Raw genomic sequence first — 14,970 nt, 5'->3', positions numbered from 1 at the left:
TCTGGAACCCTGCTTGGCCTGAGGCTAAGGGCCTGCTGTTAAACAGCTGCGCTGGGCTGACCATACAGTGTGTGTTCACTATGACTGGGACAGAGAAACTTGAGGCTCTCTGGTACCTAACATGTCGAATGCTCTAGAATAAAAACAGGCCTGAATGATGTGTGAGGCTTGGCCAGATAGGTTCTTAGAAACTTGATGAAGACATGGCTTATAATTTTTTTCTAACCTTCACCGAGTGGAAATTATTATCTTAATGTAGTTAATATTAAAATTAGAAGTTACAGAATACTTATGTTTGCTTATGTTTTCAGAGATCACAATATTTAAAAACCATTTAGAGTTGTAAATCAGTACTATTAAGGAAAATTGCACATTGTTACAAATTTGTATGTTTGACTCTTCCCTTGAATATTTCTTTTTTCATGTAGTTTTTACACGAAAGCATCCATGATGAAGTTGTAAATAGGCTTAAAAAGGCCTATGCGCAGATCCGTGTGGGGAACCCATGGGACTGTGAGTATCTATCTGGCTCATTTCAAAATGTTCTGATCTTGTACTTTCTGTTTTTTATTTCCTGAGAGGCAGGAGGGCATAAGAAGCAGAGTTATTGGGCACTGGGGATATCAGGTCTGCTCCTAAGCTTAGGATCCTGAGTGCTTTTTTTTTTTTTTTTTTTAAAGAATTAATTTATGTATTCATGAGAGGCATGGAGAGAGAGGCAGAGACATAGGCAGAGGGAGAAGCAGGCTTCCTGAGGGACTCAGTCCTGGGACCCTGGGATCACACCCTGAGCCAAAGGCAGATGCTCAACCACTGAGCCACCCAAGTGTCTTAAGATCCTGAGTGCTTGATGTCAGCTGGTGGGTGAGCTTAGGAGGTGATGTTCAAATAGGATGAGTTGACAAGCTTTTCTCTCTTCACTCTTTACGATGCTCATGTAAGCCATCACCATCCTTGTGGAAGGGTGCACAAGTCACCTGACTTGCTAGCTTCCACTTCTGCTTTCCAAAGAAGCCAGGATGATTTTTTTTTTAATGTAATTAGATTAAAAATAATTCACTTTCTTGCTCCCTCCACTCCAGTGACTCTTAATTGCTCTTAAGTGGAGACCTGGATTCTTTCCCAGTCCCTCTGGATCTGGCTCACAGTCTTTCATGCTGTGACCTCTTCCTCCTCTGCTTAACCCACCCCTGACTTCCTGTGTTCCCCTTGCTACCCCCTGCTCCCTGAGCTCTCCATCTTTCTCACAGAGCTCCATGTGTCCCAGGCTCCATCCTGCTACCTTTTCCATTGGAAATGCCCTTCACCCCACTTTTCCCAGACAGGAAAAGCTATCTGAGAGCAGAATCCTTCTCCCTGGGAGAAGTGGGCTCCCCATTTACCTACCACTGGTGCTCTAAGATACCATGTCCTCAGTGAGGCATACCTGACTCTCCCTTCTTCCACTGTCCCCTAGCCACCTCTCAGGTTCTGGATTCCAGCAGCCATATAGGGCAGCATCTGTCTTTTCCTGTTAAATTCCACACCAGCTCCTGAGCCTGTGGAGATTGTAGAGAATGATCTCATGGTCATGAATAAATGGATCTTACTTTTTATTTTAAAGATATTATTTATTTATTCACAGAGAGAAGGGCAGAGACATAGGCAGTAGTAGAAGCAGGCTCCCCATGGGGAGCCCAAAGCAGGACTCCATCTCAGGACCCCGGGATTATGCCCTGAGCCGAAGGCAGATGCTCAACCACTGAGCCCCCCAGGCATTCCAGATTTTACATTTTTAATACAGTGCCACGATTGATTGACAGCTATTCCTTTAACCCAGGCGTTGACAGATTTGGCCCACCACCTATTAATGTAGAGCAACTTTACCAGGACACAGCCCCACCCCCTGGTTTCTTTTTGTTTGTTTGTTTTTTAAATTTTTATTTATTTATGATAGTCACAGAGAGAGAGAGAGAGAGAGAGAGAGAGAGAGAGGCAGAGACATAGGCAGAGGGACAAGCAGGCTCCATGTACCGGGAGCCCGACGTGGGATTCGATCCCGAGTCTCCAGGATTGTGCCCTGGGCCAAAGGCAGGCGCCAAACCACTGCACCACCCAGGGATCCCCACCCCCTGGTTTCCATGCTCCTTTTGCTCCCCTTGAAGAGATGAATCGCTCCCCTCAAGGTGATGAGTCCTTGCCACCAGCATTTTCACTGAATGCCGAGCATTCAGTATTTCCTGTCCTACTGGGAAGGATTGCTGACTCCTGCTCTACCCTGGGAACACTGTATGAAGAGTTGGGGGTGTTCATCAGGAGAGCTGTTCAGACAATAAAATGATGCCATTCAGGGTGAGATGAAGACCATGCCTTTTTCTCTGCAGCTGATGTTCTCTATGGGCCACTCCACACCAAACAGGCAGTGAGCATGTTTCTTGCAGCAGTGGAAGATGCAAAGAAAGAAGGTGGCACTGTGGTCTATGGTGGCAAGGTAATGACACCTGAGCTCCCTAGTGATGGATTTTTGCTTCCTTTTCTTAGGCACAAGTAGGGCTCCGGGCAGATTGGTGCAGGGTCTCCTACTACTGTCTTCTCTCTATCCCATTTATAAGGGGAAATAACTTTTGGTGAGGGACAGCATAAAATGCATGGAACACTCCTGGAAGGACACACAGGAAACTCCAAGCCATGGTTGCTTTTGAACAGAGTCCCTAGGAATTTGTATGGAAGGGAGACCTCCTTTTCTTGGGACAGTACAAGACTTTGTATTCAGTGGTCACAATCCGAACTTAGTGATTACTTTTTAAAGGCAGGGAATCAAAAACAGGGTACTCAGTAGTTTTGCAATAGGCATTTTTGCCACCAGCATTTTCACCGAAAACATTGTTGCATAACTAATTGGTTCTAAAGGCAATTTTGGCATAAAGGGTAATGAAAATAACTGGTTGGCCAGTGTGTTGGTGTAATCAGTGGGTTGACAGTTGGGTTTTGTTTCTCCATTGATGTACTCCCATTTTTATATTATATAAATCTTGGTGCTCATCATGGTCTCACCCATGGTGCAGAGTTTTGAACCCATTTCCCACAGAACTGTGAACTTTGCATTTCCCATAGAACTTTAAAATATCTGTCAATGGGCACATGGCAACATGCCAAGCACAAACCACAGGGGTAGAATACAAAGCTCAGTTAGAAGTACACATCCTAGTATTTGGAAACTGATATGATTCTTAACAAAGAAAGAAATTAAAAAAAAAAGAAAATTAAAAAAATAAATAAAACAAAAAAACAAAGGAACAAATTTTAGGAAAAAGGAAAAGTATGTCAAATGAACAGACAAATCAACAAGCAAGAAAATGTATAATTCTATAAAAGAGTGATTTTGAAGACAAGTAATTAGGTACAATCCACTAAATCAGTTATTTGCACAGTGTGACTTACCTACCACATGTGAGTTTTTTGTTTTTTATTTTATATTTTATTTATTTGAGAGAAATGGAGCATTAGTAGGGGGAGGGGTAGAGGGCAAGGGAGAAGCAGGCTCCCCACTGAGCAAGAAGCCCTATGTGGGGCTTGATCCCAGGACCCTGAGATCATTACCTGAGCTGAAGGCAGGTGCTTAACTGACTGAGCCACCCAGGCATCTCACCTACACATTTTTAAATGGATTCAAACATTTTGTATTTTGCAATAAAGTCTTTTTAATTTTGTTGTTCATCTTTCCTGTTGTTGTTTTCAGTGAGTGCCCCTCCTGTGTTTTTTATGGTTTTGTCTTTTATGGCAAAACTACCATTTAGCCAATTAGTTCTGTGGTAAAAATGGTTTTTAGTATGTATATTTTTTCATGTCCAGGATTTTTGCCATAATACCTTTCCTGTAAACAATTTCTTTTGATATAGAGTCAAGGCATTTTCATCTGTGGTAGGACTTGACAAGTGATTATTATCTACAATTTATTTTCACTTCCTTTAAAATTCTGAGAACTGAGTCTCTTGAAAAGCTGTCTGACAACAGAATCCTTCTCCCTGGTTTTCTTTTTTTTTTTCTCCCTGGTTTTACACTGACACATACACATCTAGTTGGATAGAGATGTGTATATATATTTGTGTATTTTTGTTACTTATATTGAATTTTTCCAAGTAGCCCAAGTTAATATTTAAAATAGTTCTTTTTTTTTCCCCTGTGTAATATTTACTTACATTGTGTAATGCAATGTGGTATTATGGTAATAGATAACAGCTGCCATACACAGGATTGGGATTGGGAGAGTTGATCCAGGTGACTCTTGGTAAGCACACAGCTCAAAGGCTGAGAGTCAAAATGATACAGGCATATTGGAGACTCTGCCACTAGCCAGAGCAGGTAGCCATGGGCATCAGGAGTTTTTTTACAGAAGAAGCAGGTGTTAGTTTAAGTGGACTTGAACCAGTGATTTGTTTACATGGAGGTTAATTAGGAGAGTATGTACAGTATATTCTTGGGCTTTTTAATTTTTGTACAATATGTATTGCTTTGCTAGGACTGCCCTAACAAAATAGCACAGACTGGGTCATTCTTTCCTGTATTAATTTGTTTATTTTTATTTTTGAGAGAGCAGGGGGAGGGGCAGTGGAGGAGGCAGAGGGACAGAGTCCATGTTGAGTGCGGAGCCCAAAGAAGGGCTTGATCCTATGACCCTGAGACCCTGACCTGAGCTGAAATGGTGTCTGATGCTTAACCTACTGAGCCACACAGACGACTCACTAGGTCATTTAAATAATAGAAGTGTACTTTTTTCACAGTTCTTGGGACTGAGTCTAAAGTCAGAGTGCTAGCAGGATTAGGTGATGAGGCCTCTGTTGTTGGCATACAGACAGCCAGCTTCTTGGTGTCTTCGTGTGGTTTTTGAGTGTGATGAGAACAGGTTTCCAGTATTCCTTTTTTGTATAGACCTGAGTTCTATCAGATTTGGGCCCCACCTGTGTGACCTCATTTAACTTGAATTTTTCCTTAAAGGTTCTGTCCCCAAGTTCAGTCACACTGTGAGGGTTAAGGCTTCATTCACCATACTACTCTGAGGGTAGAGTGGATACAATATAGTCTTTAAACACAGACAATAGAGATGACATTTTTTACATTGTATAAACATTTTTAATAAGCCACCTGTAACAGTGTTTTTTCCATGTAACTTGGTCGTGTCAGTATCCCAGCTTTTGTCCCTTCACTTGTTTTTTTATTTTTCTCTGACCAACTAAGTTTCAACAGGAGGCAGAGAAAGTTTTGTAAATGATGGGAAGTTATTTTGGGGAAATAATTCATCTGTCTAAATGGTGTTTATTATTATTTTTTTCTCATAAGTTTAGGGAAAGGTTGTGTTCTCTGACCCAAAGTACCAGAAAACAAAATGCTTTCATTCTTATTTTATTTTTCTACTGAAGGTCATGGATCGCCCTGGCAATTACGTAGAACCAACAGTTGTGACAGGTCTGGCCCACAATGCGTCCATTGCACACACAGAGACTTTTGCTCCGATTCTTTATGTATTTAAATTCAAGGTAAAAATGGATTGTTTCCCTTTTCTCTAGTTGACTGTTGAAACAAATGAAAAGACTAAAGAAAATGAAGGTATATGAAATTTCACTCAGCTCTTAGAGAGGTTTTAGAAAGTCACTTTGACAGTACGGATTTTTTTTTTTTTTTAAGATTTTTATTTATTCATCAGAGACACAGGCAGAGGGAGAAGCAGGCTCCATGCAGGGAGCCTGATGTGGAACTTGATCCCAGGATTCTGGGATCACGCCCTGAGCCAAAGGTAGACGCTCTGCCTCTGAGCCACCCAAGCATCCCTGACAGTAGGAATTTGAAGGTGAAAGATCAACTATGATGATGTGAATTGAACACTCTGTACCACAGAGCATGTCAGACTAGCTGCTGGGGAAACCAGGACAGGCTGAGGACCAGAGCTGGAATTGATGGAGGATGGCTCTCCTTCATATGTCACCTGTTCTGAGCTGTGCAACCCATATGGTCACGTTCCACACAAAAGGCACCAGAGTTTGATCGCCTGAGTGCTGAGTATCAGCAGATAAATGAGAAGAGGGATCCCTGGGTGGCGCAGCGGTTTGGTGCCTGCCTTTGGCCCAGGGCGCGATCCTGGAGACCCGGGATCAAATCCCACATCGGGCTCCCGGTGCGTGGAGCCTGCTTCTCTCTCTGCCTGTGTCTCTGCCCCTCTCTCTCTCACTGTGTGACTATCATAAATAAATAAATAAAATTAAAAAAAAAAAAAAAGATAAATGAGAAGATACAGGAGCAGTCTAAAGACACATTTCTAACCTGTATCAGGGGACAGCCTGTGGAGCTTTTAGCAGATAGAAATAGCTAGATGGTCTCTTTCCCCACTGTGAGACAGGCCCTAGCCATATCAGAAAATATTGAGTGATAGAATCAAGGTTTGGATGTGCCAGGATTAGCAGTTAAAAAATACTGAGAATTACATCCTTTTGCAACTATATGAATGCTTTTTAAAAATCTTGATTTAAATTGTCTTATCATTGTTACACATAATGTGACTAGAGAGGATAATTTCATGTTTTGTACTGTGTGTATGTGAGTGAATTCTTGAGCAAATTATTTAGTGTACCTTGACCAATCTGTAAGTTGGGGATACTATAAAACCTGTATCATTGGATGAGAATTAAATACTTAAATGCACGCAAAGTGCCTAGGTCATGGGGTTGCACATAATAGGAGTTCAGTAAATATTAGCTCTTAAATGTAGTACCTCGAATGGACGCATGTACCATCTGTTTTTCAGAGTGCAATAAAGGAAAACTCCACAAAGCTGTGTATATTAGAGAAACAGAATTAGATTCTGAGTTTTTAGTTTACTTTTGTGCACTGAAATTATACTGGTACATCTCGTGAAATGTACCATCATGAACTTTGACCCAAACACCGCATCATCTAACAGCTTCCACCATTTATCCTTTCAGAATGAAGAAGAAGTCTTTGCATGGAATAATGAAGTAAAACAAGGACTTTCAAGTAGCATCTTTACCAAGGATTTGGGCAGAATCTTCCGCTGGCTTGGGTATAACTTTATCTATTTTGAGAATTTACATAAGCCTGATTTGTGCCGTGAATGGGCTTACAAGAAAGAAAATGAAACCATCATAATTGCAAATCCTCTTTTGAGCATCGAGAGTTTTAGAGGTTTTGCTTGGATTTTCTTTTTTTTTTTTTTTTTTTCTTAATTTCTTAAACGTTGCTCTCAACTCTGTTTCCCATCTTACATGCAGACCGAAAGGATCCGACTGTGGCATTGTAAATGTCAATATCCCAACGAGTGGGGCTGAGATCGGAGGTGCATTTGGTATGTAGAGAATCCTTGTCCTCATTGGGGGCAATGTGTTAGATGGTCAGGCTGCCATAACAAAATACCATGGATTGGGTGGCTTAAAACAACAAGAATTTATATCCTCACAGTTCTGGAGGCTGCAAGTCCAGGGTCAAGGTGTTGGCAGTTGTTGGGTTTCTCCTGAGGCCTCTTTTTCATGGCTTATAATCCTTCCGTGGCTTTCTCTCTGTGCATGCGTACATCCCTGGTGCCTCTTCCTCTTTTAGGAGGACACCAGGCTGCACCTTTATGGCTTCTTTTCTTTCTTTCTTTTTTTTTTTTTTGGCTTATGACCTCGTTCAACTTTAATTACCTTCTTAAAGGTCCTCTTGCCAAATACAGCCATATCCTAAGTATTGGAAGTTAGATTTTCAACATAGGAATTTTGGGAGGGGACACAATTCAGACAATAAAAGCAGTAGTAGCTTTTGAAAAAGTTCGACCAAGAACCTGAAATAACCTGGTAAGAACCTGGTCTAAGATGCTTTTTTTTTTTTTTTTTTAAGATTTTATTTATTTATTTATGAGAGACACAGAGAGAGAGACAGAGACACAGGCAGGGGGAGGAGCAGGCTCCATGCAGGATGCCTGATGTGAGATTCGATCCCGAGACTCTAGGATCACGCCCTAGGCCGAAGGCAGGCACTAAACTGCTGAGCCACCCAGGGATCCCTGGTCTAACATGCTTGAGAGGAGCTTGATATGCCATATTCAGAGTTACTGTTCAAGATCCAACTTTTTATTCTCAGATGCATCATCATGTTGGAGCTGGGGCCCTTGACCTAAAATATGTGACCCCTTGAAATGGTGGCATCTCTTTTGTAGAGAGGGTCATGACTCAAAGAACGTTAAGAACCCCTGGTTTTCTGGTTTGTTTTTAAAGATTTTATTTATCTGAAAGAGAACACATGTGAGCACGAGTGGGGAGAGGGGCAGAGGCAGAAGCTGACTTGGTGCTGAGCGTGGATCCCAACTTGGAGCTCCATCTCATGACCCTGAGATCACAACCTGAGCCAAAATCAAGAGTTGGGTGCTTAATGGACTGTAGGACCCAGGTACCCCTAAAAACCCCTGGCTTTAGGCATAAGCCAGATTTTGTCACAAAAAATTCTAGTTTTTAAAACCAGAAGGAATATAAGTGTTAAACGTTAGCATTTTTATTTTTATTTATTTATTTTTTTAACATTAGCTTTTTTAGATAAAATGCTAAGTTGCTTTTTTCACTGGGTTCTGCTTATATTTTCTCTTAATAAGCCTTGAGTTCTCAATGCTTAAACTGAGGAATAGTTTTTGTTTTTAAAGCCATCCTGGGATCCCTGGGTGGCTCAGCGGTTTAGCGCCTGTCTCCCGCCCAGGGCATGATCCTGCAGTCCCATGATCGAGTCCCGCATTGGGCTCCCTGCATGGAGCCTGCTTCTCCCTCTGCCTGTGTCTCTGTCTCTCTCTCTCTCTGTCTCTCTCTCTCTCTGTCTCTCGTGAATAAATAAATAAAATCTTAAAAGAAAAAAAAAAACCATCCCAACCAACAATTGTGTATTAAGATTACTACTAAAAATTAGTGAAAATATAGTAGAAACAGATTACCTTGTTTATACTCATATACTTATGTAGGTATAGAGGAGAACACACATGCATTAATACCTCCAACAGTTTAAGTAATTAGAGGCATTTTTTATTTTTTTTATTTATTTTATTTTATTTTATTTATTTATGATAGGCACACAGTGAGAGAGAGAGAGGCAGAGACACAGGCAGAGGGAGAAGCAGGCTCCATGCACCTGGAGCCCGATGTGGGATTCGGTCCCAGGTCTCCAGGATCGTGCCCTGGGCCAAAGGCAGGCGCCAAACCACTGCGCCACCCAGGGATCCCTAGAGGCATTTTTTAATGTTTTAAACCAGTGTTGGGATCCCTGGGTGGCGCAGCGGTTTGGCGCCTGCCTTTGGCCCAGGGCGTGATCCTGGAGACCCAGGATCGAATCCCACGTCGGGCTCCCGGTGCATGGAGCCTGCTTCTCCCTCTGCCTGTGTCTCTGCCCCTCTCTCTCTCTCTCTCTCTCTCTCTCTCTCTCTGTGTGTGTGACTATCATAAATAAATAAAAAAAATCAAAAATAAACCAGTGTTTACTGCCCTTAGCATTCAATCTGCCGATTTTGACAAAAGGTTCCTCCTTTCCTTCAGGCTCACCCCTGCCCTCCGCTGTTGAGTGGCCTGCGTGCACCTGTGTGCTCTCTCCCCTCCGGGGGCCTTTAGTCCTTGTTTTTGGCCCATACTTTTTCGTCCGCCTGACTCGTCTTTATTTGAGCCTCCACAAGTTAATTTGTAAATGGGAAAGTGGCTTCTCCCACTTTTCTCTTGCGGCTTCATTTCTAGAGGCAACTACTTTGAGATAGCTAAGAAAAAAACAGTAAATTTAGCTTTGAATTTACTTTAGTTTATTTATTTATTTATTTATTTATTTATTTATTTATTTATTTATTTATGAGAGAGAGAGAGAGAGAGAGAGAGAGTGAGGGGCAGAGACACAGGAGGAGGGAGAAGCAGGCTCCATGCAGGGAGCCCGACGTGGGACTCGATCCCGGGACTCCAGGATCATGCTCTGGGCCAAAAGGCAGGCGCTAAACCGCTGAGCCACCCAGGGATCCCGTTTTTTTTTTTTTTTTTTTTTTTTTTATTAATTTATTTGTTTTACATAATCTCTCCATCCAACAAGGGGCTGGACCTCATAATCCCGAGGTCTAGAGCTACATGTTCCACTGACTGAGCCAGCCAGGTGTTCACTGCTTACTCTTTTCTCAATTTTAGACATTATTTGTTGACTCTCTGTTAGCTTAGCTGAACCTTTTTAAACCTCCCTCTTCTTTCTTCATGTGTAGCATGATGTTAACTGCTCTATGTGAAGTTAAAAGGAAACCAGAGAAACCAGCCAAGCTTCTAAGTGTCTCCCCCTTGAAGTCACAGGACATGCTAAATTCTTCCAGCGGTAGATTGGGACAATGTACATGGAATGTCATCTACCAGGGTTACTGGTCACCTGGCTTATTCCAAAACTCCAGACTCCCTGAAGAAAAGGTGTTTAACATAAACCACACTGTGCAAAAGCAGTTGAGGCCCAGTGAGAACAAGTATCATGTAGGGGAAATTTTATGTCCCTGTAGGGGGAGCTACTTAGTACCTGAGTGCCCATATGCAGCAGCATTGCAAGCAGACCTGCGCTGCCTTTGCTGCACAGTTTGCAATAATTTTTCCTCAGACTTTTGAAGTTGTTACTCACTTACATTATGGTTTCTGGTATTGTGGTTGAAGAGTTCAGTCCACTTTGATTTCCGATCTCTCTTTTCTTTCCTATTTCAAAAAATTTGGGGTCTGCTATTTATGTCAACAAAGATCTTTGTAAACATTTTTCTTGGACAGTGGGCCAGGGATTAGCTTTAGAGTATTGGGACTCATAATTTTCAATGCTGGGGTGTTTTTGCTAGTTCTGTGTTGGTAGTTTTTTTTGACAATTTTATTTCCTTCACTTTTTCTCTACTTGCTTGTTTTTTTGTTTTGTTTTGTTTTTTAAGATTTTATTATTTATTTAGAGAGGTGGGAGGGGAGATGGAGAGGGAGAGTGAGAATCTCAGATTCTATGCTGAGACCACTGTGGGGCTTGATCTCAAGATCCTGAGATTATGCCCTGAGCTGAAATCAAGAGTCAGAAGCTTAACTTACTGAGCCACCCAGGTGCCCCCCCCCCCTTTATTTTAAAGTAATCTCTGCACCCTACATGCAGCTTGAACTTAAAACCCTGAGATCAAGAGTTGTATGCTTTGCCAACTGAGCCAGCCAGGCACCCCAATATTTTTCTTTTTAATTACTATTCTAGTAAACTATTCTGTTGTTTGAGTGTTATCTCTTGAAGAATTGTCTAATTTTGTTCTCTTTCATTTGTTTTGTTTTGTTTTGAATATGGGAAATTTCCTTTTTTTAAGATTTTTATTTATTTTCATTATTGCAATTTTTTATTGCAATTTTTTTAAAGATCGGTTTATTTGAGAGAGCGAATGTGTGTGTACACTATGTGAGAGAGAATCTCAAGCAGACTCCCCACTGAGCACAGAGCCCAACACAGGGCCCAGTCTCTCTACCCTAAGTTCATGACCTGAGCCGAAATCAAGAGTCGAATGCTTAACTGACTGAGCCACCCAGGTGCCCCTAGGATTTTATTTTTAAGTTATCTCTACCCCCAATGTGGGGTTTAAACTCACGATCCCAAGATAACCGGAGTTGCACACCTCAATGACTGAGCCAACCAGGCACCTGCTCAGATTATTCTTCTAGCTCTTTTATTAAGTGTTTTCTTTTCTGCTGTTACCAAAAACACTACCAAGTCTCATTTCTTGTGCTCTGATGGCACACCTCTACATAGTATCCTTTTCTTATTTTATGGAATCATTACTTTCTTAATGATATAATGACATTAATATAAAAATTCAGAATATTATAAAAGCAGTATGTATGTATATATATATTTATTTATTTATTTGAAAATATATATAGCTAAGCTTAAATGAGAAAATAAAATTATATTTCCACCATCTGGAAGTTTCCCATCTTAATATCTGGTCTCATGGTAAGGTTGGTTTTCTTTTATTTCTGACAAATTTGTTCCCTCTTTATTCCTTATGTGTTTTTTTTTTTTTTTTCTTTTTTTCTCAGTTCTTTTTTCCTGTTTATCTGGTCTCTGTCTTTTGTATGTAGAGGAGATAACTCTGAGATAAATGTAAATCCATTGGTCAGGTAGCTCTAATGTCCTTTTGGTGTGTTTCTTTTCATGCTGCCAAGTAGGAGCTGCGCACAGAGAAACTCCTCACGAGATGTGAGCTTCTTGTGTATTTCTCTAGGAGGAGAAAAGCACACTGGTGGTGGTCGGGAGTCCGGGAGTGATGCCTGGAAACAGTACATGAGAAGATCCACTTGGTAAGAAAAGGCTTTGGGAGGTTGGGATTGAGCTTCCCAACCATTGGGAACAGGCTTTTACACTGTTCTACCTTATGCCCTGTCTTTATAGGGCTATACTTCATTTTGGTTCTTTAATGAGCACAGCTGTCCCCTCCTGGGACATCCCTTCTGTACTGTTAGTTCTCCCTCCTTCTTGTCCTACCTCAGCCAGTGCCCAGGGCTCAGCTGGGAAACTGTCCCATTGGTGGTTTCTGGAGACGCCAGAGGAGCAGGACATTGGAAGGTCAACCAGTAGGAGAAAGTAGAGGAAGCTGTCCTTGTAGTTTTCTCATTGGGTGCAACCAACACCCTTGCAGGCTGTAGGAGTAGAAGCAGACTGGACACGTGCGGGGCCCCTGCAGGCCAGAATAATGAGCATGATACTTGAGGGTGCTTTAGCATGTTCACCCAGCACACGGCTAGCTGCCACAGGAGCCTGCTTCAGGGAGGATTTTACTAGGAGTTGCTCCTTTTACTTGTATGCTTTTAAAAAGATTTTACTTATTTTTAGAGAAAGAGGAGGGGGCAGTGCATGATTGGGAGAGGGGCAGAGAGATGGAGAGAGAATCTCCAGTAGACTGTGCTGAGTCTGGAGCCTAATGCGGGGGTCGATCTCCCAACCCTAAGATCACAACCTGCACCGAAATCAACAGTTGGTTGCTTAACCAACTGAACCACCCACGTTCCCCCCTTCTCTGGCTTAGACAGAGAGAGATTTACCCAAGTGCATTAAAACGATATGTGAGTCAGGCCCATGGGATATGATGTTGTAGAAAGAACATAGGTCCAAGATCCCAGAACGCTCATCTTAGTCTCATTTATTGCTTCTCACTAACCCTATAGCCTCAGGTAGATTCTCAGCCTTAGTCCCTTAGAGCCTCAGTGAAGTGATATCTGTCAGGAATTTCTGAGGTGCTTTTGTCCGTACTTTAAGTCCCAGATGCATGCACGTTCTCCTGGTTCCCATTCTTTGTTGTGGGGGTTTGTTTGTTTTTTCCTGGTTCCCATTCTTTGAAGTCATGTACATTACTTTTCTTGCGTACTTGAGATCTAGAGTAGATCCCCCTATTCTTGTGCCTTGAAGACTATTAATAACATTTGATAGGCATATTATAGATTTCTATGTTTCTCCTTTGTTTTTTTCTTTTATGAAACTGAATCTGTACTAACCATGTTTTGTATCTTAATTTTTTCTTCTTCACCAACCTGTATCTTGGACATTTTACCTTGTTAATATATACAGATATGCTAGATTTTCTTAATGGCATAAATTTTTCTATATTATATATGTACTACCCTTCATTTAATTTGTTCATTTCTTTTCCCCTCTAGTACTATCAACTACAGTAAGGACCTTCCTCTGGCTCAAGGAATCAAGTTTCAATAAAGGTGACGGTAAATCAGCATTACTTCAAGTCTTCTAGGCATTCTTGCAGTTCTTTGTTCTGAAGAAGAAGAAGAAAATTAAGATTTGCCCTGAATAAATGCATCATTTTGATTATGACAATGACTAGTCTCTTAACCCTGAGGCCCCAGCTAAATCAAGAGACTTACTTTTTAGAAATAAAACTGAATTGTCACAAATAGCCATATTTAGTAAAAGATGTGATGAATTTTTATGTTACTAGTAGTTGGTGAGTTTAAGGATTTTTTATTTTAATTTAGAAAAAAATAGTAGATGCAATAGTTAGGAAATAGGAAAATAGAAGTCTTCTCAGTACATGCAGGAACATGCATGTAAGATTGCTATAGTGAATGTTGACTCACACTAGCCTCTAGTATTGGAAAGAATAGTGTTTGCAGGGAGTGTGCTTGTGTTCCTTGCAGGTGGAGGAGCACAGCACAGCTCCACGTAGGATGGCTTGCTCTGTATGGAATGACTAGGGGTCTTTATCACCATTACAGTTTCTCTTGCCCACATTGCCTTGAGTCACTACAAAAAAAGATAGACCTGGTGGACATGGGTTTTGGTCCTGCTATAGAACCTATACCCGCCAAGGACTCTGCCTATGTCTATGGGTTTCTTATGCAACCTTAGAATATTTTCTTTATAGCTATTATGTTTGTGCATTTGCACTTGGATTTGTTCTGGGAGAATGACCACCATGAGTGTGGCAGCATGTGGTTGAGGTAAAAGGAGGAAAGTTCATTTGTTTGTGGCGAAGAATCTGCCTCCTCCTCTTGGGAAACAGCTTTTGGAGTGGTTCAGCCCAAGCTTTCCTATTGAGCTCCCATTGGCTCTTGAAGGCCTCTTCCTGGCAGTCTATATGCCCTGCTGGGTTGGAACTGGGCAGAAGCCTTCCAAGAAGATGACATTTATAGGTAATCTGATACATTGGGATGTATGGGGAGATTTGGATGACTGGCAAAGAGTGGGTTGAGTTATGATGGAAGTAAGCAAATGAGAAAACTAAGCAATTAAGAATTTATCACAGTGGGAGAGATGTTCATACTATGGCCCATGGCATAGTTGGGACTAGTGTTTACCAAGGCATGTTGTTGTCAACCTTGAGTATTAATTAAGCAAAATGCTGATGATACATACCTGTTGAAAGCATGTTGGCAGGAAGAAGTCAGGGTTACATCAAAGAGGTGGATAGTTGCTGTTCTCTAGTGGAAAATTACTAATGCC

At 41.4% G+C, this 14,970-nt stretch overlaps 1 protein-coding gene across 1 annotated transcript in view; it reads left to right on the top strand.

The window, feature by feature from the left end:
- Window positions 1–13,928, top strand: part of ALDH7A1 (aldehyde dehydrogenase 7 family member A1) — a 48,244-nt gene extending 34,316 nt beyond the window's left edge. The window contains exons 12-18 of the mRNA XM_038552009.1: window positions 429–513; window positions 2,364–2,470; window positions 5,397–5,513; window positions 6,954–7,051; window positions 7,260–7,333; window positions 12,242–12,317; window positions 13,671–13,928. Of these exons, the coding sequence (XP_038407937.1) occupies window positions 429–513; window positions 2,364–2,470; window positions 5,397–5,513; window positions 6,954–7,051; window positions 7,260–7,333; window positions 12,242–12,317; window positions 13,671–13,725 (612 nt within the window). The 3' untranslated portion in view covers window positions 13,726–13,928. The remainder of the gene's footprint in view (window positions 1–428; window positions 514–2,363; window positions 2,471–5,396; window positions 5,514–6,953; window positions 7,052–7,259; window positions 7,334–12,241; window positions 12,318–13,670) is intronic.
- Window positions 13,929–14,970: the final 1,042 nt, after the last annotated feature.

Source organism: Canis lupus, chromosome 11, assembly GCF_011100685.1.
Source record: "Canis lupus familiaris isolate Mischka breed German Shepherd chromosome 11, alternate assembly UU_Cfam_GSD_1.0, whole genome shotgun sequence".
Classification (NCBI taxonomy): Eukaryota; Metazoa; Chordata; class Mammalia; order Carnivora; family Canidae; genus Canis; species Canis lupus.
This window is presented reverse-complemented; position numbering and strand designations above follow the sequence as displayed.